Here is a 25,681-nt window from a genome sequence, read left to right as displayed (position 1 = left end):
CTCACTTTGTAGCCCAGGCTGGTCTCGAACTCACAACAATGCTCCTGCCTCAGCCTCCTGAGTGCTGGGATTACAGGGGTGTACCACCATACCCAGCTCTGTCCCTTGATTTTGATCTCAAGGGAACAGGCAGGGGTCTCCACCCTTGGGAGAACAAGGTGGATTTGACTGTGACTCCTGCCAGAACCTGCATGGTGCTCGTTCTAATGATGAGGGGGAGGATGGTCACACCCACTAAACAACACTGAGGCCCCTGGGCCAGTTTCCTGTTGCCCTCAGGCACCCAGATGCAGGGCCACAGTGTCCAGTGTCCAGCCCAGTCAGCACCCAGGACCTGGACATCGTCCCAGCCCCAGAAGGACCAGCTGTGCCAGCCGTGGCCGCTGGTCCTCACACCAGCCCCCTACTGCCTCTGTGCTTGGCTTGTCCAGAGCTACTCTTTGAATGAGACTGGCTGCAGCCTGTTCAACTGCTTCCTGCGCTTCCTCCGAGGCAGCGTCCTGAATCTCGGGGACAGGTGCGTCAGGCCGAGCGCCCCAGCCCGGGGCCCTGCCTCGGGCCAGGGCTCTTGTCCTCCCCCTCGGCCTCCCTGTCCTGGTGCCATGAGTGGACGCGTGTGCACACACTTGGCAGTGTGTCTGTGCGCATGTGCGCGTCTGTTGGGTGTGAGTGGGAGCTCCTCCATGTCTGCCTACCTCTAACCCTCATTCCCAGGTGCTATGTCCAGGGCCGGGGGATCCCCCAGGGCTCCATCCTGTCCACGCTACTCTTCAGCCTCTGCTACGGGGACATGGAGAACGTGCTGTTCGCCGAGGTGCAGCGGGACGGGTAAGGGCTCCCCACTGCAGGGCGCTGGGTTACTGCAGTCGCTTTGTCTTGAGGAACCAGGCTGGCCATCACCCCTTCTCCAGGTGTTGCCAGGGCGGTGGTGTGCGGCCTTGTGTGGGCCCGTGGCTGGGTAGTCAGGCTTGCGGGCTGCAGGACACAGGAGGAAGACACACAGCGGGTCCCTCCACACCCCCAGATGTCCCTTGGGGGTGGGGCTGGTGGTTCAAGGATGTCTTTCCCAGCACCTTTGCCTCAGCTGTTGGCAAGACCTAGGCCATATCCCATGTGCAGGCGAGTGCCTGACCCTTTGGCACTGAGATTTGGAGTCCCCCAGTATGATGCTCCTGCATGTCAGGTTGTGCTGGTGCAGCTGGGCTCCCAGGGGTTCTGATGATATCTGCTGACCTCAGTGGGAGCCCCATACTGTGTTCAGATACAGGCAGGCGGGCGGGAAGGGAGCAGGTGCCCACACAGCAGTCATCCCCATTTCTGGACTTACTGGGTGTCCTTCAAAGCTCAGTTCTAACACAGCACTTGTTCCAGGTTAGAATAAATTTGGGTAAAAGGAAAAAAAAATTTAACTTAGTCAGTGCAACCACATTGTCTGGCCATCTGCTGGTATGAAGGCCTGAAGCAGGGTCCCCTGGGACACTGGACCCTAGGGTCATTCTGTGGTCACCTGGCCTGGGGGGTGCAGACTTCCCCGGACAGGGCTGAGGACCACGCAGTTGTGTGGGGAAGGCCTCACGAGGCTTGCAAGAGGGCAGGACGCCCGGCTCCGCCAGGCCCCGGCTCAGTCATTTTCTCCTCCAGGCTGAATTTGTTTTTTTTTTTTTTAATTTGTTTGTTTGTTTGTTTGTTTTTCTTCCGGTACCAGCAATCGAACTCACGACCTTGTGCTTGCCAGGCAGGCGCTCTCCAGGCTGAATTTGAAAGGGCAGTTTTATGTCGGTGTGTGGCCCATGCAGAGCCCACGCCTGGGCTGCTCTGGGTGTCAGATAATTGCTTTGGCCAGCAGGACATTGATGTCAGGTGAAGGAACCTAGGGTATTTGTTTAGGCTCTTTCCGGAACAGCCTTTTTTTCTTCCCTGTGTAAGTGCCGAGGTTTGACTGTTTGATGCTCGATCCCTGACAGTCTGCGTCTGGCGTGTGACACAAAGCCCCCCTGTGCCTCCTTGTTGCAGGCTGCTTTTGCGCTTGGTTGACGACTTCCTGTTGGTGACCCCCCACCTGGCCCAGGCGAAAGCCTTCCTTGGGTAAGGATTCCACCCGTTCCCCAAGTTTACAACTGCCGTATGCAGCCGTGACTCTTGTCGCTCACGAACTGTGTGGCGGGACTGAGCTGCTCTAAGGCTGGCAGCGTCCCTGCCGCCAGGCCTGGGGGTGTCCATGGGCCCCAAGGGGTGGTGCAGCCCCCACGGTCTCAGTGAGCCACTCAGTGGCTGGAGGCCCTGCCCAGAGCTCGTCCCTAAGGGCTGTCTGCAGAGACCAGTTCCCACCCCAGGGCCTGCACGTTTCCTGGGTGTGGCCACCCCAGCAGGTAAGAGGTTTGCTACGCACTGAGCACAGGAAGTGGCTGGTGTCTCCTTCAGCCCAGCAGCGTAGGCCCCACTGAGTGGTGGGGATTTGATACTGGGGTCGGTTGTGGGATTTCAGGAAAGGCCCACGGTGTGGGGACCACACTGGGGTCACTGGCTACGCCAGGCTTGGCCTTAGAGTTGATCAGGCTGAGTGACCCTGCCGCAGAGCAGAGCTCGTTCCCCACACCCTGCAGCTCTGCGGCTCTGATCCTTTCGGGTGACTTTGCAAGGGAGGAGAAACTTGGACTTGCTCCAAGTGAGCCTCTCAACCGTCGCTGCCTGAGAGCGTCCAGCAGCCATGGGCGTCTGCAGCGAAGCCCACTGGCACACTGGGCTCTGTGCTGTCCTCCGTGCCCTAGGGCCCAGCGGCTGCACAGGTGGCGCTTGCTTGGCTTGGTGAGGTGATGGAATCAGGTCCATGGTGGGCCTGCTGTGTCCACAGGGCTCCAGTGCCCCAGGGCTGACTGTGGGGACAGAGGACACTGCAGAGAATTGGGGGCAGCTGTGGCCTGAGGGTCTTGGTCCAGGATGTGGCTCCGGGTGGGTGTCAGGTCCCCAGGAGGCGGGACAGCTTGGTGGGCCAAGGAGGACACACGGGAGATTCAGTGCAAGTCGGTGCAGTGGTGGTAGTGAGCGTGTGGGGCAGAGTCTGTGGGGTGTGCACTGTCCCCGCCACGAGGGAAGGCACAGGGGGAGCTCACAGAGGCGGCCTGTGCTCGGAAGGGTCCCTTCCTTAGAGCCAACCAAGGCGGACATTGGCCACACAGCCCTCAGTGCTGCCCACGTGGGAGTGTGGGTTGGCATGGGGCCCATAGCCCTGGCAAGAGTGAGCAGGTCACTGCGGACAGGGCACTGCCATGTGGACCCCTGAGGCCCATCAGAGGTCCCCTGGTGCCTGCTTGGCTGAGCCCTGGCCTCCTTTCTCACTGGCTCCCTGCTGGGTCCTGACTTCTTACCAGAGCCCAGAGTGGGGCTTGTTTGCCTCTGCTGAGGCCCTGCCTGGCTCAGCTCTGCACCTGGGCCATCTGGGGACCTGTGTAGCGGCACTGAGTGCCTCGAGGTCCCAGGTGTCCTCTTATCCTGCAGCTCCCCCTCCCTCAACAGGGCCCTTGTCCGGGGCGTCCCTGAGTACGGCTGCATGCTAAACCTGCAGAAGACCCTGGTGAACTTCTCCATGGAGGATGGCGGCCTGGGCGGCCCGACCCCGCTGCAGCTGCCTGCACACTGCCTGTTCCCCTGGTGTGGCTTGCTGCTGGACACACGGACACTGGAGGTGCGCTGCGACTACACCAGGTACGCACCCTGGCAGGACACTGTGAGCTGGCCCTTCCTTGTCCCCTTTGCAGCAGCTGACCATGGACCCAGGGTGTCTGAAGCCAGAGTGACCGTCCCATCTGGGGGACATACCAACATCTTCCATTCCTGGAGAGGACGTTGCACAGACTTGGGGTGCAACATGTGACCCCCAGAGACGCAGCCGGACTCTGAGCCCAGGTCCCAGTGCCCATCAGATGCAGAAGAGTCCACGCTGTTGCTTTTATGAGTGAAAATGTAAAAGTCATGGTGGGAGACGGCCTTGCTGCTCCTCGCATTGGTGACTCCAGTAGTCAGGGCTTCGTTGTCCTCGTCGTCGTCGTCGTCGTCGTCCAGAGCTGCACTTGCTGCCCCCACAGTGGTCCCGGGAAGTGGCCTCCTGTGCAGAGGGAGGGCAGGTGTGGCACTCCGGAGCCCATGCTGGAATCGCCACGTGGGAGCCCCGCAGTGCTGCGCACACACTGACCCTCCTCACAGCCAGAGCCCAGGACACAGTGCTCCCTTGGGACAGGAGGGCCCTCAGGTGAGATGGCCGGAGTATCTGAAGAAGAAAGAGCCAGCAGCATTTTACTCGACCTCAGACCACGGCCCAGGGTGGCAGCGTGTGAGGAAACCAACCATCAGGACGAGAGAACAGTGGAGGTCACACAGCCACCCCTCAGGGTTCACAGGGCCTTCGTGCTGGGATCCGAGGACAGTGTCATGCGGGACAGTCCCGTCCTTTGTATAAAGTGTCCCTGCTTGGTCGTCTGTGGTGACTTGTGACCCCTGCCACACTGAGCACTGTGTCAGCGGTGGGTACGCTGCGTTGTTTAAGGAGAAGGACAAGGAAGTCCTGGGCATGTCCAGAAGAGACGGGGTCTTCCCCAAGCATCTGTGCGCTGTGGCTGGTGTGGTCTGTGGGCTTGGAAGCCAAGGAGGGCCACCTGGCTGGTTTGCTGTGTGTCGCTGTCTCTGAGAAAGGGGTTGATCTTTTTTCCAAAGAAAGCTGATGGGAAAGAAGTTGTGTCTTTCACTTGCTGCATAAACCAGAACAAATCCTGGTGGGAAAGGATTTGAACACAAATGAAAGTGACAGCGGGAGAAAGAACAGCAGACTTGGAGGAGACAGGCTGTGCTCTGCGCTGCAGTGTTGGGAGGGGCACAGCGGCGTCTGAGCGGGAGGGGAGTTGCTCTGACCTCTTTTCCCCACGGGATGTTGGCCTGGCAGTCTGCCTCGTCTGTCTCCAGCCGGCAGCCCTTGAGACTGGCTGAGCAGACAGGCTCAGCTGCATGGTGTTCCTGGTCACTGGAGTGTGGGGTGTGACCCCATCACCTCTAGATCCTACCTCACACCACCCTCAGCCTTCTATGCCTGTCCAGGGCAGCGGCCGGGCCAGCTGGGAAGGTGGCATTGGGGCAGCAGCTCGCCTTGAGCTGCAGGAGAGGACATCATACACATGCATGCCACAGTGAGCCCATGGGGTGGCATCTCTTGAAAGCCTTCTAGTGTCTCCATGCCTGAAAGTGGGTTCTGGAGAAGTGACCAGGACGTCAGAGGTTCCCCTGACCGTTCCAGTGCCTGAGCTTGGGCACACCACCCCATGGATACGGCTGGACAGGCACCTGACCACAGGGGCTCAATCAGTGTGTCTGTCCACATCGAGTTTCCCAAGAGGATTAGTGACACGAAGAATGCATCCAGCCCACGGCATGCGCAGGCTGGGTGTGGAGGGTGCGGCTCAGAGTGGACTGGACACGCCATGCCGTTGTGTGAGGACAGAGGGCTGGAGGCCAGGGAAGCCGCCCTTGCTGTCTGTGTCCTGTGCAAGCCTCACCGCCTGGCTGCGGGGCATGAAAACGCCCCAGCGAGTGTCGAGCAGACGTCTAGCGCTGGGCTGCAGGCATTGTCCGGGAAAGTGACTTGTCTCCTGGGGATGGGGTGCTGCTGACCTTGTGATTTCCTGCGGGATTAGTGTTTTGGCTGAGTCATGTGATTGTGATGGCCTCATTTGTCATGGTGACTGAATGTGTACAGTCTGGTCCAGGCCTGGTGTTCAGCTGATGCTGCCACCAGTTCCCCAAGACTTGTGGCCTGGGGTCCAGGTCATGCCATGCCAGAAGCAACAGAGCATGTCTCCTGCACCAGCTGGCCTTGCAGAGGAGTGGACTGTGGCCCTGACACTCCATTTTGTGCTGCAGCTACGCCCGGACTTCCATCAGGGCCAGCCTCACCTTTGACCACGGCGTCAGGGCGGGATGGAACATGCGCCGCAAGCTGCTGGCGGTCCTGCGACTGAAGTGCCACGGCCTCTTCCTGGACCTGCAGGTGAGTGCCAGCAGCCTCTGTCTGCACCGCGAGGCCTTGGGCTCGCAGGGCTGGGTGTCCCCTGTGCACGTGTACAAGGCGTGCGTGCAGTGAGTGTGAGGGCGTGGGGGTGCATGCGATTGTGTGTGATCAGGGCATGGTCGCCTGGCTGCTCACCCAGGTCCATGCCACCTTCCAGCCCCAGTACCCTTCCTCACAGGTACAGGGGCCCCAGCCCTTGAGTCTTCCACAGTGACTCTGCCTTTGCTCCGTCCCCTTGGTGGCAGAGCCCCCGGTGAACCCTGGCTGGGCTTCCCAGGAGAGAGGGCTTCTGCCGCACACGGCCTGCTCTCCCTGTGTGACGGTAAAACGTGGCGTCGCCTCGCAGCCCTGCTGACACTCTGTTCTGTGGCCAGGTGAACAGCCTGCGGACCGTCCTCATCAACGTCTACAAGATCTTCCTGCTGCAGGCCTACAGGTGGGGCTTGAGCGTGACCACTAGGGGGCAGTAGAGGCCTGGCAGTGCCTTGGCCATTGGGGTCCTGAGATGGGCTGTCGTCCTTGGTGTGGTGTGGTGTGGTGGTGCAACCTGTGAGGGGCTTGGGGTCCCAGGGAGCAGAAGTCGAGGCATTGCGATGTCGTTGCTGCCCTGCACCCCACATGCTGGCTGCTTAGAGGCCTGCGGCTCCCAGGACACTGTGTCTTCAGCCAGTCCTGAGGGTGGGCTGCATGGTCAATCTGAAGGTCGCACTGCACCTCGTGTGTCACCTGGACACTTCCCTCAGCTACCAGACTGCTGCGGGGCCGGCGGCAGTCACGGGAGGGAGTGCTCTGGAGGCGGCAGTGGGGCCAGCATCTGCCTGGAGCAGGGCAGTTGGGGGCTGGAGACGCAGGCTGCACAGGAGGCAGCTGCTGTCTGGCGTCCCAGCCCCAGCCCCTTCCCACAGGGCCCTGCGGTTCCCAGAGCCGAGTGTGGGGGAAGCGGGCGCTGAGGAACACGGGTGTGAGTTCAGTGTTGCACACTTGGGCTGGGTGTGCTCAGTGTGGCATACGACCACTGTCAGCTCTTCAGTAAGGGTCCGAGGAAGAAGTTGGGCCGCATGGTGCATGGCTTAACCTGAGCGCCTGCCCCCACACCCTCGGCTCTGGCTCGATGGGTGCAACATCTGGCACCCTCATGGCTCAGTGGGCTGAGACTGACCCCACTCCTGAGGCACCTGGCAGGGCATTGTCGAGCAACAGCTGCACATAGGAGGATGTGACATACCTGACACGTGTTTGTACGTGTCATGCTTAAATACCCATACAACACGAGCTTCACACAGTATGTACACACAGGTGTGTGTATATACAACCATGCACGTGTCACCATTTGTGCACAGGCGTGTGCAAACCGTGAGTGCATTCCAACCCGGAGATCATCCCTGTACCTCGTTCGTCGCTCCTGCCACGCGTGTGCGCATGGGTATGAGCGTGCTCGACTCTGCCCTCCCAGGTTCCACGCCTGTGTGCTGCAGCTGCCCTTTCACCAGCCAGTCAGCAAGAACCCCGCCTTCTTCCTCGGCATCATCTCTGACTCTGCGTCGTGCTGCTACTCCCTCCTGAAAGCCAAGAACGCAGGTGTGTGAGAGCTGGGCCACTTGAAGGGGCACAATCACCGTGACACCCGCAGAACCCAGGCTGCATGGGCGCTGCGGGCCAGGGGCATTGAGTGCAGGCACCTCAGGAGTGCAGGGCTGGCTCCGGCACGGATCCTCAGCCTCCGTGTGCTCCCCAGGACTGCCTCTTGGGGCCAAAGGTGCCACTGGCCTGTTCCCCGCTGAAGCTGCCCAGTGGCTCTGCCACCAGGCTTTCGTGCTCAAACTGGGCCGTCACTGTGCCTCCTACAAGTGTCTCCTGGGGCCGCTCCGGACAGGTGAGCACGCGTGGGGAGCACCCTCCTCAGACCCTGCCCCGGTCTTTGATCACCAGGTGCCTGGCAGTGTGTGCCCCTCAGTGACCTTCTGCCTTGGTTGTTCCAACTCCTGGGCCAGCTGTCCTCGGCCTGCCTGCCAGGAGTTAGTGCCCCTCTGCCCTGCTGTCTCGGTGGCCCCTGGGACCCTTGTCTGAGGCAGACAGTTGCCTGCCTCCCAGGCCACTGGGCCTGACCCAGGCCTGGCTGAAGACAGTCACCTCTCCCAGAGGAGCCTGAGTCCTGTCGCTCTTGCAGCCCAGACACGGCTTCATGGGAAGCTCCCCAGGGTGACCATGGCTGCCCTGGAGGCTTTAGCTGACCCAGCCCTGACTGTGGACTTCAAGACCATCCTGGACTGAGCCAGCTCTGCCAGCTTCATCTGGACCTGTCCCAGGAGGAGCCAGCCCAGCCAGGAGTCGGTTGCATTCCCAAGACTGCTACGGTTTGGGAAGGGCTTTCCAGTGCCTCTTGTGGGGGCTGCCCCTCCTCAGGGGAGCGCAGCCCCCAGGCCTCGGGCCTCCAGTGCCGGCCACTTGGAGGCAGATGGGCTCCCACTGTGGGCACGGGGGCTGAGGACCCACGCTGGCTGGTCTGCGGGAGCACCGCTGTCAAGGCCCAGGGACTGACCAGCAGCATTGCCCTAGGACTGTGCCACAGGGAGTGGCCCCGTCCTGGGCTCCAGGGCTGCTCCTGAACCCTCAGCCGATGGCAGTGGCGGTGAACCAGGGCACGGTGCTGCAGTGGGCTGTTGGTGTCATTGAAAGCTCTGAAGCTTCCTTGTTGCTGGCTGAGGGGGTGCCAATTCCCTGGCTCTTCTCTCCAGGGTGGAGCTTTGAGGGTCGCCCGGATGGCAGCGGAGGGTTTACACACATGGGGGGCTAGCAGTGTGCCTGCTGCCCCTTGTCTGGCCCTGACTTCGTCCGTGCCCCTGGGCCAAGCAGGTGGGCATTGAATACGCAGTCCGTGGGCGCTCGGGTCCCGGCTCTGCATCCCTTCGCGTCTGTTCCGTCGTCCCCACTGCTGAGTGCTGTGGGTTCCTTTGCCTCTCGCAGGCAGCGTGGAGCATGTGGCCAGGACAAAGCACTGTGTGGGTGCAGAGCTGGGACATGGTGCCCAGGCTGGGCACACAGGTGGGCTTTAGCCAGTTCTTAGCATCACAGAGAGAGGTCTGGCTCAGCTGGTCCTCAGGGCAGGGGTTTGGTGACAGGTGGTGGCACGGGCCCAGGGTGGGCAAGGTGGGGTCCTGCTCGTGTGGGAGGCAGTGCAGGGAGTTACAGAGAGTTGGGCCTGGACCTGCTGGTCTCTGGGAAGGTCTGGGTTTCGGGGGTGGCTCTCAGCATTCTAGTGAGGACCAGGAAAGGAGCAAACAGCCCCTCTCCGGCTTGCTGAGGTGCGGCTGCTCCTGACCAGGCAGCAGTGCATGACCAGCTCTGGAAGCCTGGTTGTGAGGTGGGGTAGGGCCCAGGAATTTGCATTCTCACCATGGGTGGGGCTCTGTGTGTGGTCCTGCAGTGGAGCAGTGCCCCAGTGCTCCCGTCAGCTCTGGAGCGTGACCATGGGTAGGGGCTGCCAGGCATGCAGCCAGGGACAGGTGCAGCTGGGGCCTGCTGGGAGTGAGGGCCGGGTGGTGACAGAAAGGGTTCCCACCCAGCAGCCCCCGGGAGCCCGGAAGGCCTAATCTGATCCCTCTGTTCCAGTGCCTGGGTTTCACCTGCGCAGCTGAGGGCTGTTCCGTGGCTTCCGGGACGTGGCAGACAGGGCCAGAGTGTGTGCCCCTTGGACGAGGCCTCCAGCTGATGCCGCTGGTGAGCCTCACGCCAGGGTTTATGACAGTGAGGCGTTGCCCTGTTTGTCACTGCTGCTTCGAGAGTGTCCCAGTGACCAAGCCCATGCCCTTGTGGCAGACCCAAGTCCACAGGGCACCTTGCAAGTGCACTTGCAGCTGAGGTTCCCCGGGAGGGTGAGCACTGGGGCCCTGGACTGCTGGCTTGCTGGCACCAGCAAAGAGGCCGAGCAGCTGTGGGGACAGAACAGGGTGGGGCTCCTGGAGTAGAGGCATGCCTGGCACACAGCAGGGAGTCCTGCAGGAGGCTTGGGCGCGCCCAACAGGACAGTGGATCAAGGCACTGTCAACTCAAGGCTCCTGCAAGGATCCAGGGCCATTCTGCCAGCTAGGTACCTCTGCATCAGCTTCACCCAGGATCCCTTGTGTTTCTGCTGAGAGTCTGGACTCAGCATGGTTGTGTCCTCTGTCAGGGCTCAGCTCACCCAGTCCTCTGTGCATCGTGTCTGAAGCTGCTGGGGCTGGGTGCAGCGTGGGGCCACTGCCTAGTGTGCTGGTCGCTGCTGGGTAGGTACCCTTCCCGTCACCACCTGGCCCTCACTCCCAGCCGGCCCCAGCTGCACCTGTCCCTGGCTGCATGCCTGGCCGTGTAAAGGGGAAATGAGGAAGGACGGACCAGCTGCTGTCTTCTGGAGGAGCTCCAGTCTTCACCTTCAGCTTGGACGTCGTCTGGCTCCCAGCGCAGACTCTTTGGCATCTGCCTCGGTTCCTTCAGCTTCTGGTGCAGTCCCATCACCTCCTGATAGGGACTTGCACGGACGCTGCAGTGAGCTCCAGGCCTTGGCCTGGATCCTTCGGCCTCCAGTGTGGAGGCCTCTGCACATTGCTCATCCGACTCTGACCACCGTGAGCCAGTCTTGTAATTTCATACACATGTTATTTCCTGTGTTACATCTGTTTCTCTGGTAAACCCTGACTGCTGCACCTAGTGTGTGTGAGGCCCTGGGTTTGACTCCAGAAGAGCAAAAATCAAAAAATAAAAACTTAAATGGCGATAACCAAATTTCCTCAGGACCGAATGAAAATAAAAGCTGGATGAAAACTGGATTTTTTTTGCTTCCCTAGATCCGAGCTTCCTGTTAAGCTCTGTGTGTGCATCCAAGGAGAATTCAGAATGGCAAAGGGGTCCGAAGGGCGGGGAGTGGCCGCGTCGCGAAGGAGCGCCTCCCTGAGGGCTCGGCTCCTTGCCACCCTCCCTCGATCTCCCTCAGCGTCGGCACAACGCCCTGAGCAGTGAACAAGGCCGAGGAACCGGTGGGGGTGTCACGACCTCGGTGGATGTCAGACTGCCCCGGCGGCTTGGGACAGAATAATGTCCCCCAGGAAGCCCAGGTGGGGTCCCAGAGCCTGTGGACGCTGCCTGATGGGAATGTGAGTAAAGCAGATGGGATGAAGCCTGCTGACAGCTGACCTTAAGAAGTGGGGATTTCGGGTGCTGACGTGCACGTGAGAACACGCAGCTACACAGGAAGCTGAAGCAGGAAGATCAAGACTGAGGTCAGCCCGGGTAACCTAGCAAGACTGACTCAGAAAGGGCTGGGGACGGAGCTCAGTGCTGCCTGGGTTCAATCACCTGTGCCACAGGGAGGCCATCCTGACTCAGCCTGGGTGGGCCCGGTGCCATCCGCTCGGGTCGCTGGAAATAGAAGCGGAAGGCTGGAGAGTTCAGCAAAAACTCCACCGATCACTGCTGCTTGGGGGTGGGGGATATAGGCCGAAAGAGCAAGTGAGGGGTCCAGCCCTCCCAGTGTGGTGCAGGAAAAGTGGGGGCAGCACTGCCCTTCTGCAGCCAGCATGCCCACCCAAGACTGCCTCCAGCCCGTTCTTCCCAGGCCTGGTCCTCCGGCCCCAGGCGTGACAGCCGCAGCGCGGGTGCTGTTGCCACCCTGCAGTGGCAGACCTGCCAGGTGGCACGGGCCGGGGGGGGACTGCGCCCTGCTTGTTGCTCCCAAGTTCCCGAGCACTGGTGGGCTGTAACCGGCACAACCAGCCTGGGAGGTTCTTCCCAGATGGCAGCACTTCCGTGGGAAGGCAGGAGCTGGAAGGCAGACTCCTTCTGTGGTTTGGCCAGGCAGTCTCAGGGGCAGGGAGGCTTTGGAGGCCCACAGCCCCTCTGGGAGATGTCCACAAGGGCTTGAAAAGCAGGCCTGAGTCAGACGACTGTGCCTGTAACCTCCAGGTGCCCTGTGTCACTACTTCGGAAGTTGCCGTTCTAAGACAGATCCAAGGACGGCACGCTGCAGGCCTGCTCCTCGGCGTAAGCCGTGCCCCTCATACTCCTAGGGCCACTCCAGGAGGGCTCCCCACGCCCTGTCCGCTGTGCTGCGGTGCAGGTCCCCGAGAAGCCTCACCCACGCAGTCCTGCTGCTACACGACTGGGGAGTAGTGTGATGAGGTTGTGCTGAGAGGGCTGCTAATACTAAGGACCTTTGGCTCCAGACAGCGGAGACTACAGAGGTATCCCCAGAGAGACAGCGGGCATTGCTGGGAGAGCTCCAGGAAGCCCCACGAGGACTCCAAGCCCTGGCTGCTGAGGCACGGTGGAGATGGCTGGGATTTAGAGCCAGAACACCAAGAGCTAACGGGCGCTGATACTCGTCTGTAGCATTGACGGCCAGGGACGACTGGCATTCAGGACCAAGCTGCTAGCATCAAGAGAGCTGCGCTTTTGCCAGTTCATGATTTTTATCTGGACTGAGTACAGGCTCCCCCAGCCAGCTGGTGATGAGACACACTTCAGGGGTCTCCAAGAACCGTGAGATGATAAGATGGTGATAAGCCACTGGGTTTTGGTGGTTTTTATGGCAGCAAATAGAAAATAAGCACAGAGCTCATTCTGAGTGAACCCTGCAGCCAGCCCAGGACTGCGGGAGGGGTGGCTCCTGCAGCCCACGGGGACCTGATGTCCTGCGAGCTCTGGCTGAGCCTCTCACCCTTCTGGGCTCTGACACCTGTGCTCCATGGGTTACAAAAGCCGACTTGGGTCTGGGTGGCAGGGCTCCGCAGCTCCACCACCCTCCGGCTGAGCTGAGGCTGCAGGCTGGGGTCCTCGCAGAGGGAGGGATGGAGGCCTTCTGCCATCAGCTGGGACAGCTTGACCAGGCAGGTCGGGCACACCCAGGCTCTGGAACCTGTGGCTTGCAGGATGACACACCTTGGAGATTCCATCTGGGTAGTGACCTCCGTGGTCGCCCTCCTGCAGCCCGAGGGTGGCAGGGCAGGGCCGGCCCTTAGTTCTCCAGCTCCTCCTCCCCCTGGGGTTTGCCATCTCTGATCAGGCGCAGCACCCATGGTGCCATCAGTTTGCATTCCCAGCATGGATCGAGCACTTGGCTCTAGTTGCTGAAGAGTGGCTGGGGGGTCACCTGCAGCTGCAGGTGGTCACAGGGCTGTCACTCTGGTCAGCAGCTCTGTTGGTTGTACCCCAACCCCTCTGCCGTCCTCAGAAGGAGAGAGGGCTGGGGGTGGCAGGGCCACTGCTCCACTGCTGCTGGTCAGGTGCAGAGCCCTTTGTCCTTTTGTTAACCCAGCCCATCTGAGGGACCAGCTCAGGTGTTCCCCAAGGGCCAGGGCACACTGCAGACACCTGGCACCAGGGCGTGGCCATGCAGAGCCAGGCCTGCTCACTGTCCTCACCGCTACCCTTGGCCACACCTTCCTAGACAGCGACCAGGCAGCCTCCCAGGTCCTCTAGGCATCTGCCCGTGGCCCTGAGTCAGCCATAGGTTGGGTGGGGGGGGACACACTGCCACCGTGACTGGGCCACCTGGCTGCCCATCTGTCACCTCCTGTCCCTCTTTCCTATCCTGTGCCAAGTGTGTGGAGGGGCGTTTTCTGGAGGTGGTGTCCTGGGCCCTCTGTCCCCTTCATCACTCCGTGGCTGCAGATGCCACACTCCAGAGAAGACCCAGATGCGACCGCTGCCAGCCTGCCCAGCGAGTCGCTGTCCTGCAGCATGCTCCTGTGACATCCCACACCAAGAGGCTCACCAGGTGGGGCCCAGGAACCATACTCCGCTCCCCGGGGGTTTCCAAATGTAGCACAGACGTGAAGTACAACGTTGGCCAAAGCTGCTTGCTGGTCATACCCCTGCTGCCAGCAGCCCCCACCTTTGCTGTAAGGGGCAGTGGCAAGATTGACAGGTCCTGTGGTAGAGAAGCATGGTGTCCCCGGCCGCTGTTGGGGCCACACCCCGATTTCTTTGTGCTGGCCAGCAGGTCACTGTACCCCGTATCTGCACGTTGGACTTGCCAGGCACCCTCCCTCGCCCTCCTGTGTCAACCACAGCCCTGCCCCTCTGCGCACACCCCAGGCTCAGCTAGCCTCCCCTGCAGTGTGATGTCCAGACTCAAGAGGGATTTCTCTTGGCTCACAAACCAGAAAGGCTGTTAGGGTAGCCGGGAGAGGCGCTCCCTGAGAAGGGCACCAAAGCCAGTCAGTGGGCTCTGGGTCCAGTGCAGCCTGGTGCCCACCCTTGGGCTTGGCCACCCGAGAGCTACCACGTGCCCTTTGGTTTATCTCATGTCTGTTGTGGTGGCCCAGGCTGGCTGCTGGCATGGTGTGCTGCTGAAGGTGCAAGGTGGCACCTGAGCCTGGGGACGGGGGCCCTATGCAGCAGTCCCTTCTGCAACATGCTTGCCCTCACGTGCGGCCGCTTTTCAGTGGGCGTGGGGAGGGTGGTGACCATGGGAGAGGACACTACAGGATGCCCCTCCAAGGCTTAGGTGTGCTTGAGTGGGGACGCCTGGGATTAGCTCAATGCCTTGCAGGTGGGCAGCTGTAGCTGTGCCTTTGTTTACCCTGGGGTCTGGGCTGGACTTGGGCTGGGCGCCTGCCCCCAGCCTCGCACCTGGCACCCACAGCCTCCCTGGCCCCCCGCTGCCTGGCCTCCAGCACCACGGACAGCGCCGACCACCGCTTTCTGAAGGCACTGAGGTGGTCTGCAGCTGTGCTGCCCGGCACAAGACAGGTGAACGCGTGTCCAGGGCCCTGTGCACAAACATGGGGAGGAAGGGAATGAGGAGCCGGGGTGGGGACAACTCCCAGGGTGCAAGCAGGGGCTGCGGCTGCGGCTTTGGCGTGGAGGAGGGGCACCTGGGAGGGAACGAGTGAACAAGTGGTGCACTGGACCCTGAGATATGGGTACCTCGCTGGCCATCAGCCCATTTGTTTTGTCTTAGACAAAAATCAGCCACTTTGGAAAATGACAGCAGCAGTGTTCAGGGCTTGTCAGAAATAGCTTCAGGAGTTGTCAGCCTGTGGCCCAGTAGGAACAGTCCCCCTGACCCCTCTGATGCTCCTGGACATGCTGTCCCCTTGGGAAGGACAGGCACCTGCTGACTGAAGTTCCCTCTGAGACCAGCTTGTCCTCAAGGGCCACGCTGGGCTGTGGTCCCTGCAGTTGCCACGCAGAGCCCCTGCAGGCAGTGGGACACCCCTGTCTTGTTTCCAGCTGGGACCCCTAGATGCTGCGTGGTCAGCGTGGACCCCTGAGGTGGTGTGGACTCGTGGGCTGGTGTCAAGCACTACTGCTGCTGTGCAGACCTAGAGTTCCCAGGAGTCTCTAAGTCCTGTTTGGGGCACCTTGGACCCCAGTCACAGTTGGGAGCAGCAACAACACGGCTTCACTCAGTGAAGAGCATGTAATGGGGTTGGGTCTGAGTGGCTACAGGCTGGGCAGTCCCTGTTCCCACCCCAGCTGCCCTGGCCCCAGGCCCCTCAGCAACCACCGCTGTCCTGCGGTTTCAGGCCAGTGTCCAGCTGCGTGTCCTCCTGCCTGCGCCGGGCCAGCAGCTGGGCCAGCGCAGATGCTGGGACCCACAGCAGGGGCAGGAAGGACAGGAGCATGCAGGTAGCCTGCACCCAGCCGGGGTAGAGCTTCTCCTCCTGCAACGGGAACAGCTCCTGTGGGACAGGAGAGCATGCTCAGCCAGCTTCATCCGGGCCACAGGAGCACTCGGTGGGCCCTTGGCCCCTGGAACTGGCATGGGTCAGCAGCACCCCTCCTCCCCTCCTGAGCCCAGGATCGAGGGCACCCACATTCTGAGTTGGGTAGAGACGAGAGTGGCAGGGAGCCGTGGAGATGCGGCCTGGGCTGCATGGTCCCCACTCTGATTGCTCCTCTCAGATGCCCCTGAGTGCCTTGGTGTTTTGTGTGGACTCGCAGGGGGCCCCATCCCTGCCCTTGCCTCTCCCAGCCTTGGAGAGAAGCTCTATGCCACCCCAGGAGGGGCACTGAACTGAGGCCCTGTGTCCTTCTCTGCCAAGCTGGATGGGCATGAGGATCTTCTGGGGACCCAACTGTCAACAGCAAGCAGTGTTCCCTGCTTTCCCCAGTGCATAGCAAGTGTGGGATGAGGCCCAGTCCCTGAGGGAGGTGGAGGCAACTGGGAAGCCCTGGAGCCCAGACTGCAAGGTCCCCACTCTCCTGACCCAGGACCTCACCCATGTCTTGGACCTCACCCCCTAGGGACCCTGGAGCCTGGTGGCCACAGGCCTCACAGTGGGCCTATGTCTCCAGCTGCCAGAAGTGGCAAGGCCTCATCACCAACAGGGCACGAGTATCCACGTATGAGTCCTCCTCCCTGCCAGCCATGCCCGAGGTCCCAGGCCCCCACCTGCAGGGAGGACCTACGTATTGGGGGTTCCAGGCCTTGTAGCTGGGTGACCTGTGGACCAGCAGGGCGATGTAGGACAGGAGGATGCCCAGCAGCAGCAGGGGGCTCACCGCCCGCCACGACATCCGCCAGTAGATGTTGGGCCACTGCCCGGTCATCCACTCCACGTCGGCACAGAACCTGTGTAGGACATGGGCTCGGGCTCCCAGTGTGCCCAGTGGACATTTGCCCTCGGAGGGCAGTTGGGAGTGGCAGGAGCCATTGCCTCCATGGGCACCCCAGGCTGAGCTCTTGGGCCTCACAGCGCCCCATGCCACCCACCCTGCCGGGAGGAGAGCAGCTCACCGTTTCATGCCGTACACATAAATGACCCCGACCACCTCCAGGAAGGCGAAGGTGACCAGGTTCAGGGAGGCTGCGAAGTTGTCAAAGACCTCAAGCCAGTAGCTTCCGGACTGCAGCGTGAAGCAAGTGGCCGAGAGGAAGCAGACCAGGCAGGTCAGCCCTGGGGACAGTGGGGAGGTGGGGACACACAGGCAGGGCCTCCCTGTCTCCCTCACCCCCATTTCCCACCTCCCGACCACCAGGTACCCGTGTGGAGCAGCCTGGCTCAGCCTCCCACAGGGCCAGGACATTGGGCAGTGAGCAGAGTGGGCAGAGGGCCTGGGGGCTGGACCTGGGAACAGGCCCTGCAGGTGGCCGGGGGTCCACTCACCAGTCAGGACCTCCTTGGGGACCCACCGTGGCAAGACGCCCATGTCCAGGAGCGGCGTGATGATCCCCTCCATGTTCCCGAACATGGAAGACAGCCCCAGGGTGAACAGCATGCCGAAGAAGAGCACGGCCCACACGGGGGCCCCCGGCATGTGCAGCACGGCCTCGGTGAAGACGATGAAGGCCAGGCCAGGGCCCGAGGCTCCCTGCAACACACGCGGCCTCGCTGTGGGCACCAGCCCAGCCCTCAGGGACAAGGGCTCATTCTCCTCGCCTAGCTTCTGCCAACAGGGAGGGGGTCCTGGGCCTCAGGACCTGTGCAACCTGCCCGGGTCCCAGGCCCACGGCCCCCATGAGCCAAGCCCTGGCCACCACCAGTGGTGCCTGTGCCTCCCCATCTTCCTGGCCCCTGACCCACCAGCAGGGCCCCCCCTAGACATAGGGGCGCTGGGGTCTCGGCCGCTCGGCCTGCCCACAGGCACCTGGTCCAGGAAGTCCTCGAGGCGGCAAGCCCGCAGCGGCAGCTGGGCCACCCTCCCCGGCTGGGTGGCGTTGAGGTGCAGCAGTGCGGCCGGGTAGCTGTCCCTGGAGATGCTCTGCTCCGGCAGGCTGAACTCGTTGATGAGGCTGAGGATGTTTCTGGAAGATGGCGAGGCTGGCCAGCGGGCTTAGTGGCACCAGCCCCGGGGTGTGTGGTGCCCACTCTGGTGGCACGTGGCAGGGCCCTCGCTCACCCATGCACCCCAAGAGGCTGCCTCACCCTCAGGGTCTGGGGCAGACGCTGCTGCGTGGGCTTGAAGGAAGTGCACACCTGTCCAGGCACTGCCCATGGTCGCTGGTGGCCTTGAAGCCCATGATGGCGAAGATGGTGATGGACGCGTACAGGGAGGTCATGCTGTTGACCAGGGCGATGATCACGGCGTCCCGCCTGCAGTTGTTCCTGGACACAAGCACTGGCCATCTGGGGTGCTGTGGACACAACCGGCTTCCCGCCCTGTCACCCTGAAGCCTGCCGCACCCCCTCCAGTCGGTGTCAGCTGGCAGTGATGTGGGCACACAGGGCGTCCGCTCTATTCCAGGTGGTCACTGGCAGGACACAGTATGTGCTCTCACGGCCGGGTGTTACCCAGCTTTTGGTGGGTGTCGTGCCCGGTGTGAATGAAAGGTGAAAGTTGTCATGGAAATGGAGTTGCTCATGTCGACCATAAAAAAGCAGAACAGGCCGGGGATGTAACTCAGCAGCACAGCGCCTGCCTGGCAAGCGCAAGGTCCTGATTTGATTCCCAGTAACCCCCAAAAGAGCAAAGCCAGGAGGTTGAGAGTGGTGGTCTCATGAATGACTGACAGGAACTTCAGCAAAGGACTCACCCTGGCCCTGGCAGCAGGACCAGGAGCCTGGCTCAAGACACCGCCCCGAGCATCTGCCCGCCTGGTCCCACACTCATTCACCTCGGACGCGGACGGGGCCTCAGAACACTCTGCCTCGCCGCCTTGCCTCTGCCCAGGTAACTGCCCCTCCTCATCCTCTGCAGCCTCCAGGTTGCTATGGCGAGTGTGCTCCCTTTAACTTTGCACCACCCCCGGTGAGCAGCACTGTTCTTTGCAGCCTGCCTGGTGGCTTCGGGATCAACACGCTTGAGCCTCGATCCTGGCCCTGAGGCCCCGGCTGGCGTCGGCAGGGACAGGCTTGCTGTGTTGTCCTGGGATGCCTGAGCCCTAGCTCCGGCACACAGCGGGTGGCCCCCTCGTCCCACATCAGTCCTGAGAGGGAAGCACCTGGCGCCTATTCCCAGGCCCTCTGGCTCTGCACCTGGTTGTAAAGGTGTCCACACCCCGACAGCCACCTACCTGGGCGGGTTGTAGCTTGCGAAAGCGATGTGTCCTCCAAAGGCCAGGGACAGAGAGAAGAAGATCTGTGTGGCCGCGTCCAGCCACACCCGGGGGTTCAGGAGAATCTGCACCTGGACCGGGTGGGGAGGCCTCGTTATGCAGCAGGGCAACTGCCCCGGCTGGATGGGTGACCTGGCTGCTCCTGAGCCTTACCCAGCTGCTTCGGGCATCCTAGCCGGGTGAGCGGCTCAGATGACAAGGGCAGCCTGCACCTGTGGGGGCGAGCGGCTCGGAGAGGCCACAGGGCCCTGTGCCCGCTCTGCTGGCAGGCACCAGCCTGGGGATTCTGCTGCCCTTAGACCTGGCACTTGGCGTTTGCCCCAGAACTGAAGGCCTAGCACAGGCTAACTGCACACAGGGCCTGGGCAAACCCACACGCCTCTGCCAGGTCTTAGGGCAGATGTGTGGCACCAGCGCCCCCCTCCCAGCCAGTGGACTCTCCTGGACAGTTTGAGGTGGCCCCAGACCTGTGCTCCTGGTGTGAGGCTGGTGCAGGGTGTGTGACACCTGGGTGCCCAGCTGGTCTCCTTTGAACCCTGGTCACTCTCCCCTGGGCCCCGTGTGCCCCTCTCCTCCAGACGGCCTGTATGTGCCTGAGCCCAACACCTGACCACAGTCCTGCCAGCTGCCTCTGCTCCGGAGCCCCATCCACCCTTCCACCCCCGCTGCCTGGGACACACCACCCGTGGGGAGCTCGCGGGAGGGGAGGCTGCCGGGCCGGGACCACATACATTGGGGGTGAACAGGTAGATCAGGCCCTCTGTCGCCCCAGGCAGGGTCAGGCCTCTGACGAGGAAGATGGTCAGGACCAGGTATGGGAACAAGGCCGTGAAGTAGATCGCCTGCAGGAATGAGGTGGGGGGCTGCACATGGGCCCTCCCCAAAAACGCCTTGGAGAGGCAGCTGGTCAAGAACCCCCCGAGGGCAGCAACAGCCGCTGGGGTCAGGCAGTCGGGTGGGGTCAGGTGAGGCCAGGGGTTGGCAGGCTCAGGTGAATGCCACATTTGTACACTCGGCCCTGACCTTGGGACAGGCAGCCTCAGGGGATAGGGCGGCCCCTGGTGGGAGCTGGGCCCAGCCCTCTCCATAGCCTCCCGCACCCTGCTCATCTGTAGACCCCATTCTCCAAGGTTGAGCCCCTGGCTGTGCCACCTTGTCCACCTGAAGGCTCCATCCCCTTGCCAACCAGGCCAGTCCCCAGCTGGATGAGGCTGGTCCCGCTCACTCGGGTCCAACCCGAAGGGCTGCAGGTGGGGCTGGGGCAGCTCAGTGGTGAGTTGTGCCAGGCACATATGGGGCTCTGGATTCGAGCCCCAGAAACACAGAGAACAGCCCCATGCACATGGACTTTGCAGCTTCGCAAACGGTGGTTTGGCATGCTTGGCTCTTGTGACTCAGTTGCTCATGCCTCGGAGAGGACTGTCACCTCCACAGGGGCTGAGGTGCTCGGGGGCGGGAGGCCGCAGACCAGGCAAAGCTTAGGGGCTGTGGTTGGGAGCCCAGGCCTGGTGCATGGACTCTGGCACTGCCCAGCAGGAGCTGCATGTACCCGACACAGGCCTAGAGTGCCCCGGCGTCAGTGCCACCCCAGCAGACACCATGGGGTGTCTAGAAGACAGTCTGCCTAAAGCAAAGCCCTAGCACATTCACAGGAAAATGGGTCACCTCAAGACCATAATGCTGTGGTGAAATAAACCGTACACACAGCTTAACTCTCACGAGAAACCTAAGGTGTAAATAAACAACCAGCACAACAGAAGGTAGATAATAGGAAATGGAGATCTTTTGCAAATGGGAAGACAACTGAGAGGCAGAGGGAGGGGGCAGCAGGAGCGGAAGGAAAGGGAGAAAGAACGACTGGGTGAGTCCGTGCGCCAGCTCTCCCTGATGCGTGTGATCGCTGTGGACTGCACGCACGCACCAGTAAAAAAGTAAACATTAAAAAAAAGGGTAAAACAAAACTCACAACGGCATAGCCGCCACCAGCAGCGTGTTAGGCCATGAGTGAGGCTCAAGCCCGGGGGAGGAGCCGGAGAGAGTTGAGGGAGAGTAGGAGCCACCGTCCTGCATGGCCACGAGGGGGAGGTAGCGGACGTGGCCGCCGCTGACCACAGCCAGCCTCAGTGCCGGGGGCTCCTCAGTGTGGCCACGGCCTCAGGGACAAAGGACCTGTTCCCGGACACGCCGTGCCAGGGCTGCATGCGGACATGGAGGGCCCGGCCAGCTCACCTTGCCTGTGGTCTCAATGCCTCTGCTCACGCACAGGTACACGACTGCCCAGCTGGCAGCCTGGCACAGGAGCAGCCGCCACTGCACAGCACCGCTGTGGTCGATGTCAGCAGTGATGTTCAGTGTCTGCCGGTACCAGAAGTAGCTCACAGTGCCGCTGCCCTGGCATTCCTCCACCAGCCCTGTGGGGGAGTGTCTCGGTGGCCACAGACCTGGCTATCCACACTGCGCTTGCCCAAGACCGCTGACCCTGGACCTGTGCCATCCCTGCCCACCCGGAGCCCTTCCTGGCTGTGAGGAGCCAGCCATGGGGAGCTGAGCCCCCAGCGGGGCAGGCAGCCCGGCTCCCATCCCCGCATCTTCCCATCCCCCTCCGTGTCCCTCACCTGTCCTGTTGAGGTTGGGTGGGCAGGCAGCCCAGGGCAGCGGCTGCTGGAAGGAGTTGAGGAAGTACCACAGCACCCACACGAGCACAGTGTTGTAGTACAGGCTGACCAGGAAGGACACAGTGAAGCAGCCTAGGCCTGCGCCCCACACGGGGGAGGGTGAACAGCCACACAGATAAAATGAGAGCCTCCTCCATGCAGCTCCGGGGTCTCCAGGATCCCCCCGACGCACAGGCAGAGGTACCCCCTGCCGCAGCACACACCTACTCCACCCAGGTATGGGGAGATGGCCGTCCACACCCCGATGCTGCCCCTGCGCAGGCGCTGGCCGATGGCAAGCTCAATGTGGAAGAGAGGGATTCCCTCGAAGACCAGGGCGATGAGGTAGGGGATGAGGAAGGCTCCTGCGAGGTGTAAAGTCCCTAGAGTCACCAGCAGCCCTGAACGGGGACCCCCAGTGAGAGTGGGGCAGCTGGTGCCCGAATGCCAGGTGATGCTGGTTTGCCTTCAGTGGCGTCACTGCTGACCAGGAGACCAAGCACGGGGGGTGGACAGGAGCCCCTGGCCACGTGTCACTGTGCCCTCTCCTGGGTGTGTGGATGGAGGCCCCACTGACTTCCTCTGGGGCTGTAGGTATCCAGGGTTAGGACCCCGCGTCTGGGGACAACATGGGGACAGGTGCCCAGCACCTGTGACATTGACTCCCGAAGGGAAGTAGCTCCTGTCAGGAATGCAGGTTCCCAAATCACAAGTTTACAGAAATGAAGGGTCACTGAGTGAGGCTCCTGCTGGCCTCTGCACCCTCACTGGGCAAGGGCCTGGGTCTGCCTTGGGTTACACCTCAGCCACCTTCCCTCCCGTGCTACACCAGGTCTCAGGGCTCTCCTGGGGATGGGACCCCCCATGCTTGGGGAGTTGGAAAGGCCGTGTCACAGACTACACCCCCGCTGGCTGTGCCCTCAGCTGGTATAGGAGAGGACACCACAGAGCGGCTGGACAGGGACCCTGACCCCAGGAAGGAGCCTGCCGAGCCAACCCTAGTAGGACCCGTAGAGGGAGGCAGTGGCTGCACTTGTGCAGGAGGACTCAGGCAGATGGCGCAGGCTCTGGGGCTGGCTGGGCCAGGCCAACGCATCATCTCTGGTGAACTGTCACCACGGCTCTGCACATCCCCCGCCCCACCTGCAAGCAGATCTGGGGACAGTCTCCAGGCAGCCTCTGACCTGGACACTGACCCATGTGGGCTTCAGCCAGCTTCCTGTCATTACTAGTAAGTAGCAGACCCCACTTGTCCCTGACAGGTGAGCCTGAGGAGCCAGTTCCCCTGGGCTCAGCCCAGTCCAGCCCAATCCAGCTGCCCAGCACAGGACAGGGGGGAGAGCAGCAGAGTTTGGCAAGCAGAAGGAGGCAGAGCCTGCGGAGTAGGAAGTCCATGCTACATGGCCAGGAGGACATGGTGTCCACAGACATGCTGGCACTGACTGCCGACTGCTGACCACTGTCTCCTGATCGCTGTGCCCAGGCAAGCTCCTGGAGATCCTGGCTGACACCCTTGCTCCTCACACTGAGGCCCTGAGACACTGTGGTGGAGAAAAGGAAGTTCTGTGACAGCCAAAGCCAGAGGAGGCACAGCAGGGCTGCACGGGCAGCCAGCCCCACGAGAAGGTGGCAGAGGGAGGGTGGTGTGGGGAGGGCGTGTCTACACGGCCACACTGGCTTCACGCACACACACACACACACACACAGGTACCAAGCCACGTCCTCGCGGGGAGGGACCAGGAGGACTTGCTGTACAATTGCAGGCGCCTACGTCAAGCACAAGGCAGAGGTGAAGGCGGCCTCAGAGGCTGTGCCGCTCAGGCCAGCTTAGCGCACAGCATGGTGAAGCCCTTGCTCTGAAACCATAGCCCACGGCAGCTGCTGTCGGGAGATCCAGCCCCTCCGCCCCCACCTGCTGTCCACACTGCTTCAATTCAGAGTGCAAAAGGCGAATAAACAGCTCCCACTGGGGGACACTTGGTGAAAAATCACTGTAAACCTCATCTGTGTGTAGTTTAGGGGGTAGGACCTGGGGCGCTCTACTACCAAGCTACATCCCCAGCCTGTTAAAGTTTCTTTTATTTTGAAACAGGGTCTCGATCAGTTGTCTAGGCTGGGTTAGAACTTGAAGTCATGCTGCCTCAGCTTCCTGAGTACCTGGGATTGCAGGCATACACCACCGCTCTGGCTGCTGTAGATCTTACATCAATGTCTGGCCACATTTATTGCAGTGTAGCTTTGACAGTCTTCTCTTTGAAGAGAAAATTTATAAAGCTGAGTAACTACAAATGGGAGAGGAAATATTCGCCCTTGGTAGTGATGGATTCATGCAAACTGAAAATATGAACATCACCAATTGTGTCTTCTCAACAATCCATGGTCACAACAGGGCCTCAAAGGACACCCTCACCCCTGCGGGGAGAGCACCAGCCACTGGGGGCTGAACTGTTTCACCGCAATTGATCAAGCGATTTCACATCTGTAAACAGATGCCTGGGAAGCGGCTCAAATGTGAGGCCCCAGGGTGCAGCCCAGTGCCCGGAGCAGCCCTTCTTCCTTCCAGGGGTGTGGGGTGTGGGTGAGGGAGTGCCTAGCCTCCCAGCACACACAGGTGCTGTGGCCCAGCCCCCTGGGCAGTGGTAACCGCTGCGGTCCCGTTTCTGTGGCTGCGTTTCCCAAGGGCTCCACACACCTTTCCTGAGTCAGAAACTGGACTTCACAGAGGCGGCTCCGTGTCACAGAGGACTCATTCTGTCCCCGACCCTGGCCGGTGCTCTGTTCCACCCCACGGCCCGAGTCAGCCGGTCACCCTGGGAAGGCCCGGCTTACTTCCCACCCTGAAAGCCAGCCCACGCATGTTTCTGGGCCCAGAGGCAGCAGCCTCACCCTGAAGGTGGCCGTTCCCCATTTCCATCTGGAGAATGTTCCTATGACAAAAGCCAGAGGTGTGATGGGGCAGGAGGACGGCCCTGAGAGGCCGGAGACCCGCTGTCCCAGCCCGGCCCCACAGATCAGGACCATCGCAGCAGGGGGGACACTGGGCCCCATTCCTCTCAGCTCAGAGGCGGTGGTGCCCGCCTGGCCCCTGGCCCCCTGCCATGACGCCGTGCATGTTGTGGTGTGACCGAGGGTGCCGCTCTGGAGTTAACAGGCTCTTGGAGGCTGCAAGTTTAACGCCAACAAAGAGTGGCCGACGGTCCTGTGGGGCTTGTACAGCCTGGGCTCTGTGGAGACCCATCTCCGGAGGACGGATCTGGGGAGGGTGCACCCTGGACACCACACTGAGACCCTGGGGAGACATCAGCCCTGGGTCCCCCACTTACAATGGCAAGAAAACTAAGGGTCACGGGTTCCTCCCAGGGCTAATGGCCCCCGAGGCCACAAAGAGAAGGGTGTGGGCACCTGCTTTGTGTCCAGGGCACACCGGGGTGCAGGACTCCTCTGTTGGCCAGGTAGGAGGAGAAGGAAACACGGCACTCACCTCCCCCGTAGGTCTGGCACAGGTACGGGAACCTCCAGATGTTCCCCAGCCCTACGGCGAAGCCCACGCAGCTCAGGAGGTACTGGAACTTGTTGTCCCACCGCGGCCTCCCATCCTCGCCATCATCCACAAGCAAATCTGGTCGCAGGGCCTGGGCCATGCTGGCCAGGCACCTGGGTGCAGTGGGTGGGTGCTGGTGCAGGTGGGTGGATGCCTCGCTGGACTTGAGCCTGGCCACCTCTGAAGAGGGCAGTGCCAGCTGTCCTCTGGATGCCTTTTCTCATTTATTTAAAGGAATTCGGTTAATTGGTAACTGGACCCAGTTCCTAATGCAACCGCGGCCTGTCCCCAACGCCTGTGTACCCACCCCTGTCCCACATTTCACCCAAGCACTCAGCAGAGCTGGCGGCCAGCAGCATAAGCCAGCACTGTCCAACAGCAGCCTCCCTCCCTGGGACCACCCTGGGCTCCCAGGGAGCACATATAGGTGGCGTCTAACAGCTGTTTGTTCTGGGGGC

The 25,681-nt window shown here is 61.5% G+C and overlaps 2 protein-coding genes across 10 annotated transcripts in view; one reads left to right on the top strand and one right to left on the bottom strand.

The window, feature by feature from the left end:
* The window catches only part of Tert (telomerase reverse transcriptase), a gene marked incomplete at its 5' end in the record, with an annotated part of 20,549 nt that extends 9,695 nt beyond the window's left edge, over positions 1 to 10,854 (top strand). The window contains 9 exon segments of the mRNA XM_013505898.1: positions 432 to 517; positions 715 to 828; positions 2,014 to 2,085; positions 3,514 to 3,702; positions 5,905 to 6,031; positions 6,427 to 6,488; positions 7,506 to 7,630; positions 7,788 to 7,925; positions 8,220 to 10,854. Of these exon segments, the coding sequence (XP_013361352.1) occupies positions 432 to 517; positions 715 to 828; positions 2,014 to 2,085; positions 3,514 to 3,702; positions 5,905 to 6,031; positions 6,427 to 6,488; positions 7,506 to 7,630; positions 7,788 to 7,925; positions 8,220 to 8,323 (1,017 nt within the window). The 3' untranslated portion in view covers positions 8,324 to 10,854.
* A 4,580-nt stretch (positions 10,855 to 15,434) lies between these two features.
* Slc6a18 (solute carrier family 6 (neutral amino acid transporter), member 18) lies at positions 15,435 to 25,487 on the bottom strand. 9 transcript variants are annotated; one of them, XM_005407047.2, is made up of 12 exons: positions 25,164 to 25,487; positions 21,907 to 22,047; positions 21,644 to 21,781; positions 21,258 to 21,439; positions 19,760 to 19,870; positions 18,987 to 19,099; positions 17,950 to 18,123; positions 17,621 to 17,777; positions 17,140 to 17,419; positions 16,770 to 16,929; positions 16,442 to 16,604; positions 15,435 to 15,711 (listed from the first exon to the last, which is right to left on the bottom strand). In XM_005407047.2, the coding sequence occupies exons 1-12, from the start codon at positions 25,321 to 25,323 to the stop codon at positions 15,526 to 15,528; spliced, it is 1,965 nt and encodes a 654-aa protein (XP_005407104.1). In that variant the 5' UTR covers positions 25,324 to 25,487; the 3' UTR covers positions 15,435 to 15,525. The 9 variants fall into 9 exon arrangements, with proteins under 9 accessions (XP_005407104.1, XP_013361354.1, XP_013361353.1 ...); XM_013505900.1 differs by having other exon boundaries at positions 17,140 to 17,344; positions 25,164 to 25,437; XM_013505899.1 differs by having other exon boundaries at positions 17,950 to 18,078; positions 25,164 to 25,437.
* Between the last annotated feature and the right edge of the window lie 194 nt (positions 25,488 to 25,681).

Source organism: Chinchilla lanigera, unplaced genomic scaffold, assembly GCF_000276665.1.
Source record: "Chinchilla lanigera isolate Chin_1 unplaced genomic scaffold, ChiLan1.0 scaffold00103, whole genome shotgun sequence".
In the NCBI taxonomy this organism is placed as follows: Eukaryota; Metazoa; Chordata; class Mammalia; order Rodentia; family Chinchillidae; genus Chinchilla; species Chinchilla lanigera.
The sequence above is the reverse complement of the archived record's forward strand: the minus strand, read 5'-3'. Positions and strand labels throughout refer to the sequence as shown.